General features: G+C 34.2%; 1 protein-coding gene across 1 annotated transcript; it reads left to right on the forward strand.

The window, feature by feature from the left end:
• Window positions 1-5,592: 5,592 nt before the first annotated feature.
• Window positions 5,593-6,579, forward strand: LOC123545222 (alpha-(1,3)-fucosyltransferase C-like). The gene has a single exon (XM_045331569.2). It carries the CDS (start codon window positions 5,593-5,595, stop codon window positions 6,577-6,579), a length of 987 nt encoding a protein of 328 aa, XP_045187504.1.
• The last annotated feature ends 14,992 nt before the right edge of the window (window positions 6,580-21,571 follow it).

Genomic DNA, 21,571 nt, shown 5'->3' on the forward strand with positions numbered 1-21,571 from the left:
TAAACTTCATTTTATCCCCAAAACCACTATAACGGGCCTTAAATTGTCCATTTTACATACTCGGCAAAATAGTATGAGCTCATGGCTATAACGTGATTCCCGTAAAATTCCAATTTTTGGCGGGACATAACGATACAAATTAAGTGGACAAGTACTGTTTATATATGCTTAGTGCACAACACATTACAGTCTTGATGACATTATGTCACTATTGCATTCTTGGTAGAAATTTAATGTTTGCTCGATCGAGGTAAGAAATTTGTTTGTTAGATTTTTGTATGAGTTTTGAAATACGATTTTATTGAGTAAAATTTTCTTCATTATACAGAATTTTGTAAAATGTTTACCGGCAAGGTATTTGCTACTTTCGCGATTTAATGGGACATTATCTTACCTAAGTTTAGTGCTACTTTAAGGTTAAAATAAAAAATGAAACGTTTGCTTAATCATCACGATGACTATCCGCTGTAATTCTGAGAACTGAACATATTTTAGAAAACCGATATTGAGCTTAGTGTTTGTTTTTCGTTTCCTTCTATTTATTTATGTATTTTTTTCATTCATTGTAAAAATACTTTGTTCTGTGAATAAACTTGTAATAATTTTAAAGATTGTTAAATTGATCCTCTAGTTCCTGTCCCCGGTTCGACCACCATGTCACATTTATAAAATTCGGAAAATTAAATATAGATCTTTTTTTAATCAAATATTTGTAAAATTGTTTACACAGTTTATCAAAAGAGGATGCTAAACGGAAATCGTAAAGCACAGTGCATGTCTAGTGATTGACCCCTCTACAGTTAATCGATACGCTTTCCTTATAGATGGTTCGATAACTAATAAAGTGTAAGACTCCGTGATGCTTTTCTCTAAATCCTACATGTAACGGACGGAGAAAGTTGAATTTTGTGTTGCAGCTTTCTTAGTCGTGCCCTTAAAAGTTAGGCTCTTAGTGATCTGATTTCAGACAGATTCTTGTGTAAATTGGTGTAATTATACCTTAAATTTTCCTTAATTTTATGTTTTACTTAATTAATCTGATATTTTTGCGCTAATGTAAGAGCCTTTCTCAGCGGGTATTTCATTTACATTTTGTTGTCTAACTTCCTGAAGATAGGGTTAATGCGAGGTTGACATGCCCTAAACGTTTTTTAAGCTCTCAATTCTTTTATATAAGTTACTGACCGTTCCAAGGCGCTGCCCCTATTTTCAAATATAAATGTCTTGTATTGTTTGTTTCTGATGTTTTCCTTTTTGTTAGCGTTTCCCCCCCCCCTCACTCCCCATATTGCCTCCACCCTTTCCCCTTGCATTTGCGCTCCTATTTGCATCCCCTCCCCATTCACTTTGAGATAGTCTTCGCGGCTTCCCTTTATTTTTGCTGCCGGAATCCTGAGGCGGTACACGATTGTATTTTTCCTGCTTGCGTATTAGAGTTTGTGAGTCTAAAGGGGTGTCCTACTGTGTTCTTATATCGTGACTGTGTTTCTATGTTAGTTAGATGGGTGTGGTTGTGTGTTTATCTTTGGTACCTGACTGTCTGTGCCATTGTGGTTTACGTTGTAGTGTAACTGTGATTATGGAACGTACGATTTCCTGTTGTTATTCATCCTAGTTCTACTTTCCCTTTCAACTTCCTCCCCCAGTTCCATCGTTTTACCCCTTACCAATACCTTTCCCTCTATCTATATTTGACATGAATTTCTATGTACTTGTTACATTTTTGAAGCAACCCGTCATTAATATATTTCCATTACAGCTTGTATTTGCATACTTTGCAAATGCGTGGCTCTGAGTCTGTGTTTTTGGTGCTCTGTTTTTCCAAGAAATCTATCCTTACCTATTATTTTTGTACCGGTACAGACTCAAAGAACACTGGTTATGTTAACTATCTGCCTTTACATGACTGAAATACTGTAGAAAAACGGCATTAAACCCAAAACAGACATAATCTAGCTAAAATCCTCACCCTAGGTATGTAGCATTGCCTACATATGCATACTATGGCGGTATACAAGTTGTGAAAGTTTCAAAACCATATGACAGATTTCCAAAATCCAAAACGGATCATAATTCAGTCAAAACAGTTGATGCTGTTATGGATTTTAGACTTAAGATTGAGATTATGAATACAAACAAATGCTCAAAGTTCCAAATACAACTTTTTTTCTTGAGGCCCCAGCTGGGTAACCCCGTTTATTTTTCTTTGCATAACATACATGTATATGACATACAACTTTATATACAATGTCAATGACATATATAGTCAAAAACAAAACATGAACTTAACATGTTTCGAATCAAAATCACGTCAGATTCAATACGAATATTATGCAGAGTTTTGGAAGGTAAGAAAACAGGAAGGAAGGAGAAGGAAGTAGAGAAGAAAAAAAAGAGCTATGTCGCTTGGGAGTTCTAACTTTGATTAATGAAAAAGTAGATTAAAAAATGAGGAATAAGGGGTGATCGTTTCTGGTTTCAGTAGTAAGTACTCAATACTAGTATATGTACAAGAGTCTTAGGGGTTGTAAAATTTAGTGTAGTCAGCCATTATATTTCATCGAACTTTGACCATTTTTCTTCATGTCTATCTAACTTGTTTTGCATTAATGCGATTTCTTTTTCAATTTTTATCCTAGCTTTCAAGTATTGTACAAAGCACTCAAACATTGGAATGTTTTTGCTGTACTTAGATTTAAATATAAAATATTTGCATAATATCATTATAAAGTTTAGAACATCATTTTTCTTATTGTTTTGTGTTACACCGAAACATGTGTTTTTGATATTCAGTTTCACGTCATTTCCTTTAGTAGTCAATAGATTTTGAATATTGTTCCGAAAGGCTTGTACTTTGGGGCATTCCCATATTATGTGTTCAATTGTTTCTGTATTCATGCAGCAGAAATCACATAGGTTACTGGGGGCCAGCTTACAGATAAATAGATATTTATTTGTGGGCAACAGACGCATTAAAAATTTGTATTGAAAACTGCGTAGATTTGTATCAATGGTTGAAAGGAATGGTACGCTAAAATATTCTTCCAATTTAGGTTTTCATTTTCAAAAAAGATTCCCATTTCACAGCAGCAGTTGGTTTTTCATATGGTACATTGGTTGCTTGTAAATTTTAAAGATACTGGTTGGGTGTTTTACAAACCTTTAGTTTTTCTATATGAATGTTTGTTTTACTTCCGTACAGAAAAATTTCAGAGATGCTTTCTATTAATATTTTCGGTATCTTTGTAACCAACTGGTAGTATTTGAGATAATCACTTTTTTCCAAGTTAAGTATTCGTTCTGCTTCTTCAAACTTATAAGACCTGTTTGTTCGGAAATCAAATAATTGATCAATATATTTTATTCCCTTTCTGTTCCAATTGTACCAATATATTGTATTTTGTTGTAATTTAATGTCGGAGTTGTTCCATATTATATGTTTTTTCACTTCATTATTTGTGTTTGAAGAATTCATGATTTTAAACCCCGAAGTTAAAATATCTTTCAAAAATTTGTGATTTTTGCAAATTCTAGCAATATCTTGTGTGTGTAAATTACATTCGAAAATTAAACTGCCCCCAAAGTTTTTAAGGAATTTCTTATACAGTATTTTCCAAAAAGCGTTATTTTCATTTGAAATTATTCTTTTAACCCAATATGCTTTGATCGAGTACAGAAAAGCTTCAATGTATGTGAGTTTAAGTCCTCCCAGATCATAGTTATTTACTAATGTTTTGCGCTTTAGTTTTTCATTTTTTCCGTCCCATAAAAATTTAAAAATAGTTGACGTGATATCTTTGATAGTATCTTCTGGTGGGTTTTCAAGCACCGTAAATGGATAAATAAGTTTCGGTAGAGCATATGTTTTAATCACAGTTACTTTACACAATAGGGTTAGTTTTCGATGTTGCCACTGTTTCAGACAATTTTTGAATTCTTGCAATTTAGGTTCGAGGTTGAGCTTATTATTTGATTCTACATCTGTATAAAATGTCATTCCAAGTGTTCTAGCTTGTTTAGAAGTTCCAAATACATACCAGTATATCAAACAGCTTTCATAAGATATGAATGTGTACTAAAAACCAATATTTGTAAGTTAAAAAAGGGTCACAATTCAAACAAAATCATCAATGAAGTTATGCACTCTTGCCTAGGACTTGACATGGCGATGGTACACATGTGTCTAAAAAGTTTTGTCAAAATGTGGACTATTACGAAAAAACCAAGGTATGACGTAATAAAAATCATAGCTCACCAGTATTGAAAAATAGTATCTGCCCTTGGAAAGAAGCATTTTTGGTGAGGATTTCGATTTCAAGGGCAGATAAATATGTTTCAATACCGTTGACCTATGATTTTTATCGCATAGTTTTGTTTCTATGATGATTGTTCTTCAATATCCAAAGTTTGAAGAAGTCTTTTATTGTGAAAAATTCCAATACAGTGATCTTTTTTGATCTGGTCCCCAACAACATTATTATGCTATTTACATGTGGCACAATGCATTACAGTAATAAATAGTATTGTTGTCAGGATATATCTAAATGCATTCCAGTGGTGTGAGTGATGTTTTTTTGACTGTTTATATTTCAAATATGAATGATACCAATGCTATATATTATATGTACTACATCCATTCAAAATCATTCTTTGTTTCTAAATTTGCGTACATAATATGAATATCCAACATCTCAGTTTAAATTTTTCCATTAATTAGTGTCACTGTTTCAAATTGGCAAAATAGGCGGTGTAAAATCATTTTTGTGCAGATTCTTTTATACAAAGGCTAACGTGATGTTTTATTATAAACGAAGTGCATACACTTTAAAACAATGAGTACTTAAATCTTACTTACAACGAAAAGACTATTTTTCTGATATTTGTAGGTTTCATATACCTTAAGCATACAGATTTGATGCGCTCGCTGGATCTGTGGTAGATACATTTCTCTTGATATCTGGTATACGCATTCAGTACATAATGTACTTTTAAACGTGTAAACAAAACTCTTAACCTATCCAGAAAAAAATGCACCATAATGTATATACCGATTTTCTTTTCTTTTAGCCAAGTGATTTTTTGTTACACTTTACCATGTCAGTCCACTTGCACGTTCCAGTTACAGTACTTTTTTGCTTGGAGGTTTACGTTCAACCGCTTTAGATGTATTCTGTTCAGTTCAAAATATTGCATTATATCGCTGCAAATGTCACAGAAAAAGAAAACACTAGGCTATTGTACAATTATAGGAAACACAATACGCTAACTTGTCTTGTCATTTCAAACATGAAAACATATCGTTTAAAGATAATTTTTGCTATTGTTTTTGTGTTAACCTTGGTGTTTACAATTGAAAATGAATTGCTGATAAAAAAAAATAAGAAACATTTTTGTTTGGATACAAAGGTAAAATTACTGCGTTCGATCTCCAATGCTCATACCTGCACATGTTTCTTTGGTATACATGTTTCGGTTTCTTCAGTATTATGTTATCAATTTTATATACAACTTCATCGTTTTATTTCATAATTGTAGGACAAATCTACATCGAGCTATTCTTACAGAAATAAATACAGTGGTAGATCTACTCAGATGGAAGCAGGTTTAAAATACTTCCGAATAACGTGGTATGATCTACCGGGGTTTTGGAAAAGAAGGTCTGATGCCGTGTACAGTGGATTTAAAGGATGCAACTACAGCAACTGCAAACTGTCTTTTGATAATAATGATGCAAAAGACAGTGATGCTGTTATTTTTCAAGCTGGTTTTAAATTTCCGCTGAAACTGCATTTTAAGCGACCAAATGGTCAAATCTGGATATTTTTTGAGCTTGAACCACCAAGCAGATATAAAAAATCACGTTATCGTTCGGTTCCAAAAAAAACATTTAACTGGACAATGACGTATGACAAAAGTGTTTCTGATATACATTTACCATACGGTGAAATAACCAAAAGATCATATAATGAAAACAACAGTAATGATGTAATCATGCGGAGTAAAAACAAAACAGCTCTAATGGTAACGTCTCATTGCAATACTCAGGCCGATAGACTAAAGTATGTAAATAAACTGAGACAGATTATTGACGTTGACATTCTTGGAGCATGTGGTACTACATGGTCCTGTGGAAGGAGATCTTTTCACAACGAGTGTTTTGAAATTTTAAATCAATACAAATTTTTCTTAGCGTTCGAAAATTCGTTCTGTAATAGCTATTTCACAGAAAAAGTTTTTGACAACTTTGATTATGATGTAATCTTGGTAACACGAGGAGGAAACAAGCACCAGATAAAACAAATACTCCCAGAGGGAACATATTTATCAACAGATGACTTTAAAAACGCGCAAGAGCTTGGGTTATATTTGAAATTAATGAAGGATGAGTCTTATTTAAACATTTTATCAAGAAAACAAAAGTTTACCTCATCTGGAAGTTATAAATCAGTTTTTCACAAAGCTATGTGTGAATTATGTAGAAGAATGAATAATGCACAAATGTTTAGAAAAACAATTACAGATATTGACAAATGGGCATTTCCCTCCAATCCATGTAGATCTCCAGATGACTTGGAATGAAAGCCTTGTTTCGATATGGTCAATATTGACAATATTCATTCTTCAATGTGTTGAAATGAAGCTTATCGTTTGACCATGATCCATATTTAGTGTTTATACACATACACACACACAAAATATATTTTAAATTTAATTTCACCCCCACCCTCCGCCCCCCCCACCCCCACTTTAAACCTCATGCCACCTTTAAATTTGCGGATAAAGCAGTTTTTAAAAAGTGGCATCTTACCCACTAAATATAAGCATTCTGTTGTGATATTTCCGTCTTCGAGGATAATAAAATCATATGCTTGGCGTAAACTATGTTTCATTTCATTGGCATTTATAATGATTAAAGTCTTTTATTGAAATTAACCTGGTTTATATATAGTTATTGACTAAGCAGATAGATTTTCCAAATGACATCCATTTTATTTACATTTTAAAGTACCAAGTTAAGAAATTATGATATAAACAGTGTTCTTTTGTCGAATGCACTGTTTTCCTAGTATCGTCGTTAGCATGCATTAACTTCTATCCAGGGGAAATATTAGCAGCTATAATGTAAGCAGCTCTTAATCAGACTAACAATATATGTTTTTATTAATTTTCGTTAACTTTTATATTCCTTAAAATACTTTAACATTAACAGCACGATAAGTAAATCCAAAGGAATTGATGATATCAATTAATAATAAACAACTTTGTTTTATACAACGTTTCGGCTTTATTCGTCTTTATCAGGTATAAATGTTGTGAGATGATCACATCAAAATTTCTACCATGTTCATTGCTTTCTCAATAATAATAACAGTACGGATATGATGTTACGTTACCATAATATGATTATTGCATAATTAGTACTTTAAAATACTGGAAAATTGTTGTTTTTCTTATGTTGTTCCAAAAACCAGAAACTAATATATTGTAATTTAGTCATCTAAGGCGAATCAAAGTATACCATATTTTTCATATCAATGTTGTTTTTGTTGCCATGGCAACGGCAATTTCATAGCACCCTTGCATCATGGTAATATAGAGGTGTATAAATAAAATGCCCGTGATGAAACCAAAAATATACGGTCAAGTTATTTTTCAGTAAAATCACTTTAAACTACTAGATATTCAAATGCGCGATGTTAAGTAAGTAATACGCATAATTTGTTCCATTATTGACTTGAAAAATACACGCCATGCACAACAATGTCATACTGCTTTCATGACGTTATTAACATCACGTCTCAAAGTGCCTTCGGTGACTTAATTAAAAGCTTTGTAGTTCTTGAATTAGTAAAGATAATCACATCAAATTTTCAGATTTGAATGATAAAATAATATTCTTCATGAAGACTTTAGTATTCCAATTTTGAAATTGTTGTCACTTGTGCGGGTTTTCTCATGTAACATCCCATTGTTTAATAGTTTTTCAGTCTACAGATTGTTTATAATAGGTTTCGTAAACATAAATGGAGGTATTTACCTCTACAGTATCTGTATAATTTTTATCTTAAGATTGATTTTATATTTTTATAATAGTAAATTATTCTAAACCTTACAACAGTTTTTACAATTTTACACAGACTTGAATATATTATTTTAATCTTTACCTTCATAAACTGTACAATATAGCCTAAATATATAGTGAAAAACTGTCATATTTTACTAACAATAACTACCGTTTACAATGGCCCATGTATATTGGGTCTTATACCTTTCTCATCACTGTTTTTTAATGATCTGTGCTAGTCAACATTTATTTGGGGCATTACAGTTTGTTTAACGATATGGTAACGCAACGTCATATCCGTATTATTATAATTATCATCATTATCATCATTATTATTATTATTATTATTATTATTGAGAAAGCAATGAACATGGTCGAAATGTTGATGTGATCATCTCAGAACATTAATACTTGATAAAGGCGAATAAAGCCGAAACGTTGTATAAAACAGAGTTGTTTATTATCAGTTGTTTTTGGGAATCTGAATATACTTCAACGTATTAGGATGCTGCATATATATTTCGTGATTTGTTGTTAAACACGCTGTTACGATGGTAACTTAAGTATTATTTCATAATTTATGTTTTAATTTCTTTGTGATTTTTGAAAGTTTTTTTTACAATTACTTTTAATTTAAATCTAGTTAAAAAGACATTTCCCGGAACCACAGAACGCCTCAGTCACAGCCGTAAAGAAATGTATCGCAAAGTAAACCAGCAACAAGAAAAAAAGCAACACAGAAACTGTAACGGGAAAATATAGAAAACGGGTTGATTTTAAAATCAAATATCGTTAAATTTTATCAGAATCAGATGTTATGTTTGGTTTTGGACACTTTAAAGTAGTTCAGATTAGCAATGTTATATTCTATATTGTGTTTTAGTGTTTTGCAGCATGTCGCAAAATAAAACTGTTTTTACAAACATAACTGAATATTCCAACGTTATCAATTGGAAGACCATATCAAAATCAACGTTTTTCAAGTATGTATCTACTCAATATACGGTCGTTTGATATTTTTATTTTGTTTTAATTATCATAAAATACCGCATGTTCTAGTGGAATGTATTTAAATATATAACTTCTAAATGGATAAAAACACGTTTCAAGGTCTACGAAAGGATTCACATATTCAATGACACTTTGTTCTCGTATTCATTCCAGTATTCTGACTGTAGAGAAAATGCAAGCATTATGCAAGGATATGTTAATATTGTTTGCCTTAAACTATGCGAATTATCAAAATACGAGTAGTTTTAAATAAAATATGTTCAATTGTATTATTTTATATGTAATAATGTCATAATATTGTCTTGAACAGGTGATAATGTGGGATAACTGTTGCAATATAGAAATATATTACCCATCTTATGAGATTTAAGGGGAATAACATTGAATCCGTTAATAAACTGAAACCAACAATAAACGTTTGTAAAAAGTGAAAGCATACTCAATATTCCTTTTCCCAACAACTGATCAGCCAGAAAAATATTTGACCTACACATGTTTAAAAATATTTTTATTCAATAAACAACATGCACATTTTTGCACGCTTTTCATAGACATAATTGTTACCATACCCAACAAACAAAAGCCAAGCCCCTCAAAGGTAAGGAAAACCAATATAACAAGATCGCTTAAAGTCCATTAACAATTAACTGTAGGTCTGCTGTAGAAAAAAAACTTGTGTTTAGTTATTTAGTAAGTACCACAAAGCCCGATATTGTGTTAGGTATCGAGCCCCGACTTAAATCTAAGCATAACACTAGTGAGATATTTGATTCAGATCTAGGTTACTCTATCTTCCGCCGCGACCGAATCAACCAGACAGTCGGAGGGGTCTTCATTGCAATTAGAAACTGTATCAAAGCCCAAGAATTGCCCGAACTTCAGTTCTAGTGTGGAGACCTTTGGGTAAAATAAGACCTTGTAGGTAATAAGTCCTTAGTTATTGGTGCTTATTACGAGCCACATGAAGTAGACATCGACAGTTTTGCAGGATCTAATAAATCCCATGAAAGGGTTTATAAAAAGTGTTCAAATGTCTGGGTGACCGGGGATCTTAACATTCTAAAGATTGACTGGGACACCATCCGTCCATTCACCGAATGTAAGAATTCCACCTTCTACCGTCAGAATAGTCTAGACTTATTCCTTACTACAAACCCAACTCAGTGATCATAATGTATTAGAAACAAAAGTCAGTACATCCGCAAGGACAAGTTACCAGAAGCCTCAAAAAATTCCACTGTATAAAAATCAAACTGGCAGGAAACAAAACAGTCATTACTTGACTACCACCAGGTTATGACCAATGAAGGTAAACACGTCGCACAAAACACAGAAGGGTTATGGGAAAATTTCTCAAATACCCTTCACAACCTTACAGAAAAATGGATTTCATCAAAACAGTCAACTATAATAAATCACCTTCCATGGGTCAGACATTAAGAAACTAATCAGAAGGAGGAACAGAGCTTTTGAAAAGGTTAAGAAAACTAGCTAATCTTCTGATCATAAGAAATTCCTAGACTTAAAGCATCTAGTGCGGAAAAAAGGTCAAAGAGGTTCTTATAGCCAGTATCTTGAACACATCCTAAAATTGAACAACACTGATGCTTCATTCCAACTATACCAAATACTTTGAAACTGTACTCGCTTATCAAATATAATCCGGAAAGTAGATCCCCCGGAAGCACCGAGAACAATGCAAAACTGAAAATTGCAGACTCACATTGATTGAGTCGGTTCATAAGCAGAAATGGAAAATGCAACACTGCCCACGCCCCAATGCACCAACTGAAGCAGTATTCAATTTTAAAATCTAAATGAGTTGAAATAAATGATCCCGAAGGACCAGAAGATATCACAACACTGAGATGAAGTCGGGGCGACATTTTACGGCCGCCACACAGCACTTAACACCTGCTGTTGTGAAGTAAATATAATCCGGAAAGCAGATCCCTCGGAAGCACCGACAACAATGCAGACAGTGAAAAGTGCAGACACGGTTTGATTGAGTCTGTTCATGAGCAGTAATTGAAAACACTCGAGACTGGAATCGTCCTCTTTCCCTCCTGTAAAGAATGAAAATAACTCCATCATGATAATCAAGCTAAGGCAACAGTACTGAACAAACAATTTCAGTCTCTTTTTAACACCAAATCGACACTAAACCTTGCCTCGCTCAGCAAAATGGAATTAACTCCAGACGGTAAATCCCTACTATGCCAGATATAAGGATAGGCACCAATGGTATTGAGAAATTTGCAGCAACCTGAACTCCCATAAGGCCGATTGTCCTGACGAAGTTAAGCCTATAATACTTAAAACACTTCATATAGAACTATATCCAAACTTGAGGTCATATTCCAGAAATCCCTAGAAAAGGAACACTTCCATCCCAGTGGAACTCCGCTTACGTTGCCCCCGTTTTTTAAAAAGGTGATAGGTCAAATCCAGTAAATCATAGGTCAATTTCGTTAACATATGTCCTGTGCAAGGTACGAGAATATATTGTTTTCTCATCTATTGTTAAGCACTTCACCAACCATGGTGCTCTGTTTGACCTGCAGCATGGTTTTAGGGAAAAAGATCATGTGTTACTAAGTGAGTTATGTTAGTAAATAATCTGGTCACTTCAGTCTACAATAAGAAACAAGTAGATTTTATAATGCTAGACTTAACAAGTCTTTCGACAAGGTTAGCAATGAGAAAGTTCTTAAAAAATGCACGAATACGGTGTCAGAGGTAACACACTAAGAGGGATCTAAAGCTTCTTAAATAATAGGATCCAATCAGTAAAATAAATGGAACTAACTCTGATGCCATTCCAGTATTATCAAGTGTCCCACAGGGGACTATACTTGGTCCCCTGCTCTTCCTAGCCTGCATAAATGACCCCCCACAAAATGTTAGCTCCAAAGTCTGTCTGTTTGCAGATGACAATATATTTAACTTTGACGTATGCAGACAAATATGTCACTCTCCAAAGTGACCTTAAACTTCTAGAAAAGTGGGAGTTGGAGTGGGATATGGAGTTCAACCCCTCCAAGTGTCAAGTTATCCAAGCAACTAGAAGGAAACATCCTCTCCATACCAAGGTTTACCTACATGGAGTCCAACATGAATTTCAGATGATCTATCATGGACAATCACACACACATGTCAACCAAGAAAGCTAACCAATCCCTAGGGTTTCTGCGAAGAAACATTAAGGTCAAATCCAAAATTATTTACACCATTGCTTACTAGACTCACGTCCGGCCCCAGCTTGAATATGCCTCCGGGATATGGTCACCCCACACTCAAGCTCAAATTGACTAAATTGAAAACGTCCAAAGGAGAGCCGCCCTCTGGATCAAGACCGACCGATCAAAACCGACTATGGTCGTACATTCAGTGTAACAATACTACACGTTTTCTTATTTTCGAGAACAGTGTGTTATTGGAACCAACTTCCTCCCAGTGTGCCCACCTCCCTACACTAGAGCAGTTCAATGCTGTAGTTTGCAGCATAAAAAACATGATTCGCCCTAGTTATCCTGCAAACACAAGTTCATTTTTTGTTTATATCACCAAACTTATTTTTAGTTTCTTCCACTCTAATTGTTTATCACTATATCTTTTCTTTTCTTGAGTTTGACGCGCAAAAAGTCTACGTTCCCGCAAGATATATAGATGTTTTGAGGTTCTGCTAGAAAGTTTAGTAGGGCATCAAAATGAAAAACATCCATCCAATAAATTCTACGTTAGTAAAACACGCCGCCTAAGGGTTTTTATGTTTGGCTTAATTTATCTTTTGGTACCGAATGATTATAACTTTGTTTACACAAAATTTGATAAAGAATGTAAAATGTATATCGAACAATTAGAAATAACAAACAAAATGTTGTCACATTCTTGTACCAGCATTGGTAGACTGTACTTATAATAATTTTTTTGAAAGTGCCTTTCTATGCTTCTGACTTTTCGTTTAAACGAACTATTTAGAAAAATGCTTGATTACATTTACGCCCGAGTGACATTATGGCGACATATTACCGGGATGACTACCATCCACGAAAATATATTGAAAATAGACACAACTGCTCCGCGAAACGTGTCTCATACAAAGCCCTAGTTCCTGTCACAAGTTCAAGGTTGTGTAGAAGACAAAACTGATTTACATTTTTGTTCAGGTCATTAAGGGGACGCAGACTTTGAAATTAGAAAAGAGTGGGTGTGGTATGATAAAATATACCTGCAAATAAGTACAGAGGTTTGGTACATGAAATGGATACTGTTTCAACTGTTATAAGTACACGAATGGTTGCTCACTAAAATAAAAATGAGAAAAACTCAAAAAAAAAGAAAGTTATTGTTGAATTACATACGACTTATTGTGTACATTTAAAGTCATCAATTAATAATTTTTGTTCGAAAATAATAGTGATTTACCTTGTCCAAACATTTATCAATATCCTACAGATTCTAATTTAAAGAAAAAAAGTGAAATAAGTGCACTGTCTTTATTTTCATTTTGCATATGTAAGCTAAAACACATTATTTAGTTTGTTTACAAAGTAGTGCATATGAAAAGATATGGTGGTCAAGGAATGCCACATTCCAAAACTAAAAGAGTATATTCCCCTTAATACATTAAACATTTATCGTTACAGAAGTTGAGTGGCTTACAATAAGAGCCTAGAAATGGTTCCATTATTACTTTTAAGCTTGGTATTCATGAACTACTATTCACTTAAATATCAAAACACATTCAACAAACTTTTGAAAATGCATGGTCTTAAAAATCCCTAAAATAAGGTATGAAATTTGGTTGAGAGGTCAATCAATGTGTATATGTGCACAAGTAACATTCTAATCTTATTCACAGAACTTACTAATTCGCAACTATCTATCTATTCATCTATCTATACTGCCACCCCCTCTTTCCGAGTATTACGTGCAGGCGCGCGTCTGTGCGAGAATTGTTAAAGAAGAAATGTGCAGGAGGGTAAAAGCAATAATAATGTATTTGTGAAGTGTTGAAAAATCAAAACGACAGTGTTATTAATAAAAGAGGAGTATAAACAGTTAAAAGAGATTAAAAACAGCATTCTTCACTTTATATCGTGTAAGAACATTTGGTCACTCCCTGTCTGAATTGTTCCATAGGACAATAGTAGCTGGAAAGGAGATTTTGTAATAATTGCAGGGTGTTATGACCTGCTTGTAACACATGGGGTACATATGTCTTGTGAAGCGGGTAGGTGGTAAAATATAAGGGGACATGTGCACTGCAACCAGTCCATTTACAATTTTGTAGAACATTAATAACCTGGCATCAGATCTTCTGTGTTCAAGCAAACGCAACCCCAGTTTAATCAACCTTTCGGAGACACTGCTGTGTGTGGAGTAATCGTTTGAAACCATTCGCGCGGCCCTGCGCTGAACTATTTCAATTTTACGGATGTTTTGCTTGGTATTATTTAGTATACAGTAGCAATGTCAACGATCAAAACTGGACGAATATACAGTTATCCTCACTTTAATGGCATTCATAATTTGTCCTTGAATTCTCCACCATACTTTTATAACTCTGTTTGCACGAGTTGCACGAGACTGTTGTCATTCACGTAAAAAACAGGGTCAGGAAAGTTATAATTGCAATATAATCTAAACATAATTAATTGATTATGCAGTTCAAGAAAAACTTTATCTCATAACGTTATGAACAAGAATAATGTTGTAACAACAACTACATTTACACTGATCTAAGTACCAGTCGGTTTATAAGTGACTTTATTGATTCATTTTGTGTTTGTTATTGTTGTCAAAAAGTATAACGGAAGTACCTTACAAATGAAGCGGAAACGAGTTTGATGCGCAAAGTAGTCCACTGTAAGTAATATTTTTTGATAAATGTCCATAGAAATTAATAATTTTCTGATATTTAAGATGATCATATGAATAGGATTCGTTATTTGATAAGAAATTATAATCATCGACATGTTTTTTTTTTTAAATTATACACGTGCTGACACCTAAGTTGTCTCCCGTTGTTTATTAGAGTTACCGTTCGTCCGGCGCAGTAATACTTTTTGCAGTGAATCGCCGAGAAGTCGTGGGAAAATTAAAAACCATGTAAATAAACTAAAATTAATCACCTTTTCAAGATCAATTTCAAGAGATAGACATTATGCATTTATCCCACAATACCTTTGTAGCATCTAAGATATCTGTTCTAAGGTATTCATTGTGTAGAATGTCATGTTATGCCCTTGCTATGCTAATCCTGCTCTGATTTTTTTGTTTACATTTTTTATCAATGAGAAAGATGGCGTCCATCTCGAGTTGAAATGACGTGGCGTTAAATTTTTACATGTTTAAGCAAACCTGGTGCGTTGTCAGGATTTGATGGTGGCCGGTGCGAGGCGTTATCAACGGTTAGGGAGGTAATGTGCACCGCCTGACTATGGCTAATCTTTACCTTGGAAACTAGCACTTAATTGTTTCCCTATATATTTTCGTGTGTGAATTTATTTTGTAGTTTTTCTGTATATTTTTCACTGTATATACATTATATACTTAAGCATGGTGACGTACTATTTACACCTAGATCAAACACACACCACAAATATTCTGTCTACAAAAATAACTAAATTTGCACCACGTTTCGTCAACTTTATCACATGTACGCAGGTATATATGATATACAAAATATCGCTAGTATTTCAATACTTATGCTCGGCTAGCACAAGCTTCAACCAACAACCATTCAAAACCAAACAATTAATCTGCAAAACTCAGAGCAAAATATATATTCGAACGATACAACACCAAACTGCAGAAAATCAATTTATACACCTCTAAAACTCAAAAGAACTCATCAACACACACATTCAAACAACCAACCAAATTATAAACTTCAAATTTACAAAAGAACCAACAATTCCAACCGTCAACAATCAAGTATCAACTTCAAAACAAAACCACAATTAAACAACCAAACAACCAAAATATTCGCCGAGCAAATCAACAATTATGTACAATAAAATGTACGCCACCAATCTCCAACACATAAATCAAAAAAACAAATATTTCCTTCAAAAATCGAGCCACCAATTGACTCTAAACAACGTTAAAAATACTGCATGTATAACATGCGTCTTTCCCTCGCTAAAGCGCGACCAAAACTGATAAACTCTCATAAAATTGTGTAAAATTCTATGTACCTGTCAACACCTAATTTGCCCACACTCTCTCTCTATACTGCAGTGATTATTTAATCAACTAGGTTTAACAAGCCGTACAATATAGCGTATAGATAAACTTTTTTAAGCTGCTGTTTAAGCTAGCATACAGTATAAATTTACGATTTATTTTTTAACGCCATTTTGCTACAAACAACAACGAATTATTCTGACAGCCCCCCACTCAAGAAAACACTCATTTGTTTTCCAAATACGAAGAATAATTCGACACTAACCCCTCAGGTATCCAGTCTACTCAGGTAATCTGCACACACGTTGTCTGTTCCTTTGACAATCTCGATTCGGAACTTGTAGTTCTGCAAGTACAAGGCCCATCTCATAATTCGACCGCTTTCAGCTTTACATTTTTGGTTGTAGGTCAAAGGTGCGTGATCAGTTTGCAGTTCAAACTGTTGTCCATACAAGTACTTGTGGAATTTCTTAATTCCAAAAACCATAGCTAGGCATTCCCTCTCTATTACTGAGTAGTTCTTCTCCCGTTTCAAAATCGTCTTGCTTGCATATGCAATAGGAAACAATTCGTCATCGAACATTTGTAGAAGGGCTGCTCCAACCCCGGTATCCGAAGCATCACACTGCAAGACAAACGGTTTGGAGAAGTCTGGCAAACGTAATATCGGCGCAAGAGTCAATAATTGCTTCAGTGTCCTGAAGGCAGTTTCATTGTCTGGCCTCCAGACTATTTTGTTTGGTTGACCTTTCTTCGCAAGGTCTGTCAAAGGGGCGGCGATTTCTGCGAAGGACCCGATGAATTTCCTGTAGTATCCCGCCAAACCAAGGAATGACCTAAGTTATTTCTTAGTTTCTGGTCTCTCAGCACTACGTATCCTGTCCAAATTATCGTCCTGCATTTGCATCATGCCGGTAGAACGTGGCCGGTAAACGAAATACTACCAAATCCAATCATACATTTTGATTGCTTTACTGTCAGTCTTGCTTTCCGTATTCTGGTGAATACATTTCTCAACATCATTACGTGTCTCTCGCAGGTTATAGTGTGTCCAAGGACATCGTCGATATAGTTATCTACATCTTTGATGCCAGCCAACAACTTTCTCATCATTCGATTGAATGTTGCCCCAGAATTTACCATTCCGAACGGCATTTTCCTAAACTGGTAACTGCCTTCTGGAGTAGAGAATGCGGTCAAATGCCTCGACTTTTCTTCTGTTGGTATTTGCCAATAACCTTTGGTCAGGTCAATCTTTGTGAAGTAGTTGTCTCCTCTCGACTTCGCCATAATATCCTCTACATTACCCATAGGTTCCGTGTCGAACCTCGTGAAAGAATTAATGCGTCTGAAGTCTATACAAAAGCGGTTTGTATTATCTTTCTTCTTCACAAGAACAACCGGGGAGTTGTAATCTGAATTTGCTGGTTCTATGACTCCAGCTTCTAACATATTCTTAACTTCGTCTTCAACATCTTTTCTCTTTGCGTAAGGTATAGTGTACTGCCTAAAACGTATCGTTGCCTCATCAGTCAAATCAATCTTGTGTTCTTCAAGGTCAGTTGTCCCTGGTACATCAGTGAATATATCTTTAAATTCTTCAAGCAGAGCATACACTTCAGCTTTCTGCTCTCTAGACAACTGCTCATTTACACAAACATCTCTGTACGTCTCTGTACAACTGATGTTTACAAAGTTCAGTAAACTCTCATCGTCAGCTACACTAGTTTCACTTTCAATCTCTGCTTCTATATCTGCTACACTTGCACATGCCTTATCTTCTCTCCTCATATTTCTTCAAAAGGTTTATGTGGTAAACACCTACTCTGTCGCCTATCTTCACTTTATAATCAAATTGGTTTACAATTTCAGCTACTTCAAATGGACCCTTCCACTGCAACATGAGTTTGTTGTGAGATGTAGGCAGGAGGACTAAAACTTTGTCTCCTTGCTCGAGACTTTGTGCTCTTGCCTTTTTATCATAATCATGTTTGTATTCTACTTGTGCATTGCTGAGACTCTCCCTTGCAATTCTGCACGTTTTGTCTAGTCTGTTTCGTAGATCTAGCACGTATTCATACGTGTTCCTGGTTTCTGGAACTTCGTTTTCTGTCCAAAGTTCATTCAGTGCCTGCATTGGTCCTCTCACTGTTCTACCATATAACAATTCAAATGGGGAAATTCCTGTACTGGCTTGTGGGACTTCCCTGTATGCGAATAATACAGCAGATATATATCGATCCCAGTCTTTGGGTCTCTCTTGGCACATTTTTTTAGCATACTTTTGAGAATTCCTTTCATTCTCTCACAAAGGCCGTTACATTTCGGGTTGTTAGGTGTCGTAAACATCTGTTTAAGGGACACGAGCCTGCATACTTCTTCCATAAGTTGCGACGTAAATTGGCTACCTCTGTCACATAAGATTTCAGAAAGAGAACCTACTCTAGAGAATATGTCTAGCAATGTTTCTGCAATATTTTCTGTCTCTACTCTTGGCAAAGCAACTGCTTCAGGGTAACGGTTTCCTTTTTCTGAAACAGGCAAAATTGGCCCAATCAAATCAACAGCAACCCGTTGAAATGGAGCATCGATGATTGGAATCTCACCAAGAGGTACCTTCTGAACTTTACCTTTCGGTACTGTTTTCTAGCAAATATCGCATGAACGACAAAACCTTGTGACCTCGCTTGATATTCCTGGCCAATGAAAGCTTGACTGTATTCTGTCCACAGTCTTGCGAACTGAAATATGTCCAACCAGATTCATGTGCTAAAGACATAATTTTTTATTTTTATTTAGTGTAGAGGCGTTCAATACGGAAACGGAAACTCTGGAAAATAATGCAAAGGCAAATATCTTCAATAATATGTATAAATGGGACTGCAAGCATTAGAATTATTTCAAACATAATTTACAGGTAAAAGACATTCAGGATCAACTTAAAACTCTTTCTCAAAATCTTAATTTGGTCTCCGATAAGTCAGAAATCGACTCAATGTCGCAGATTTTGAATCGGTCATGGACACGGTTTGTTCGCCTTTATTTTAGAGAAAAATCAATTGTAAAAGTAGTAATCAGACTACTAGGTCTAATCAGAAATGGTTTGATGAAGAATGCGTCTGTAAAGGAGAACATGTTTATGTATGTTTAAATATTTACAGAAATAATAAAAATGAGAACAATAGAAAGCTTTTGTGTAAAGCGAGGTCAGATTTTAAACGTACTATAAGAGTAAAACGGTTTAATCATCGCAAACAGGATACTGAGCAAATCTTAGTTGCAAGGAAAACCAATGCTAGATTGTACTGGAAATTACTAAAGAAAATGTCAGGTCCAAGTTATCAAAAGACGTTATCAGCAGATATTTTTCTAGGTATTCTAAAGCAATTAATAACCCAAATGATAGATTTTTTCAGGCGGACGAGGATGTGTTAAATTTTAACGAGAGATATTTAATGGGCGAATTTCAAGTTATGTTCGACGAATTAAATTTTGAAATTTCTAAAGAAGAGATCACTTTGTCAGTCAAAGAGTTAAAGCTAAATTCAAGTGGAGGACCGGATCTTTTGCTAAATGAGTTTTTCATATATGGTATCGATTATTTGCTTCCATATTTATATACATTATTTAATACTTGTATGAATAAAGGTTATTTTCCGGATTCCTGGAGTGAAGCGTTAATTATTCCTATTTTTAAAAGTGGAGATGATAAAGATACAAACAATTATAGAGGTATTACCCTATTAAGTGTATCAGGAAAACTTTTTTCACGAACTTTAATAATAGCCTAAATAACTGGGCAAAAATTACATTGTGTACACTGAAGCTCAAGCTGGTTTCCGTAAGGATATGAGTACTATAGACATCTTTTTTGTGTTTAAATGCCGTTATTTCTCATTGTCTATTTAACAATGAAAATTTGTATTGCGCTTTTGTTGATTTCACGAAAGCTTTTGATTTTGTCGTCAGAGATATTTTTATGGTATGAATTAATCAAATATGGTGTAAGAGGAAAGATTTTAGATGTTATTAAGTCATGTACGAATGTCTGAAATCAAGAGTTAAATTAATGAATACAGTAAGTGATAGCTTCTTGTGTTTCTTAGGGGTTAGACAAGGGGAGTGTTTATCTCCCTTTCTGTTTAGCATGTACCTAAATGATATAGAGGAAACTTTTGTTTTAAAAGGAGTAGAAGGCATTCATATAGGAACAGTGAAGTTGTGTTTACTGTTATATGCAGACGACATTATATTATTTTCAGAGTCAGCTGATGGCCTTCAGCTATCACGTAATCTCTTAGCAGATCATTGTTTTAAATGGAAGTTGTCTGTAAACACAAAGAAAACGAAAATAATGGTGTTTAGAAGAGGTGGTTGGATTCCCAAGAATTTATATTTCCACTACAATAATAACCAGCTAGATATAGTGAGTAAGTTTAAGTATATGGGTGTTATTTTCACAAGCGGAGGAGCTTATAATGAAACAGATAACATGCTCTCCGGGCAAGCTCTTAAAGCTATTTTGGAACTTAATAAGTATATATATAGGTTAACCCCCTTTCCCCAAAACATTTGTTAGATCTGTTTGATAAATTAATTTCACCAATTTTAAATTACTCATCTGTGTAGTAGATTTTCAAACTTTCCCTTTTTTTTCTTTTTTAAACTTTTACTACATTGAAAACAAGAAAGACACTTTTAAATCCAATTTATTTTTCACTGTATTTTTAACATCTATCAACTAACTGTTATATCGAACTTCATGTCCGCACTGAGACATTACATTCTCTTTATATATCAGTTTTTCCCGCCAAATCTAAAAGTCATGAATATCATGGAAAAATCATAAATCACATGATTCGGAGTAATATAAAGGTGAATTCATTCCCGCCAAATTATATGGAGCAAATTACATATTTACATAATCAGCTAATTACATAATGTAAGGAGCATAACATATTTAGACCGGTTTTATTTATGTATAAAAAGCAAGCATCGTGTAATTCACGACAATCTGAGGTATGGGTCTTTAATAAAGGTTCGAAAGTCGAAAGAGTACATATGAATTTCTGTAAACTTATTCTTGGTGTAAAACATTGTACTCAGAACAATTTTGTATATGGAGAGACTGGTAGAATTTCTTGTATGTTTAGACGTTATCTGAATATAATAAGTTACTGGTTGAAAGTTTGTTCTAGTCCTGACACAAAATATATAAAAGTCGCATATAACATGTTAATTGCTGATGCAGATGCTCATCCAAACACAAAAATCTGGGTAACAAAAATTAAACTTTTACTG

This window comes from Mercenaria mercenaria, chromosome 3 (genome assembly GCF_021730395.1).
Source record: "Mercenaria mercenaria strain notata chromosome 3, MADL_Memer_1, whole genome shotgun sequence".
Lineage (NCBI taxonomy): Eukaryota > Metazoa > Mollusca > Bivalvia > Venerida > Veneridae > Mercenaria > Mercenaria mercenaria.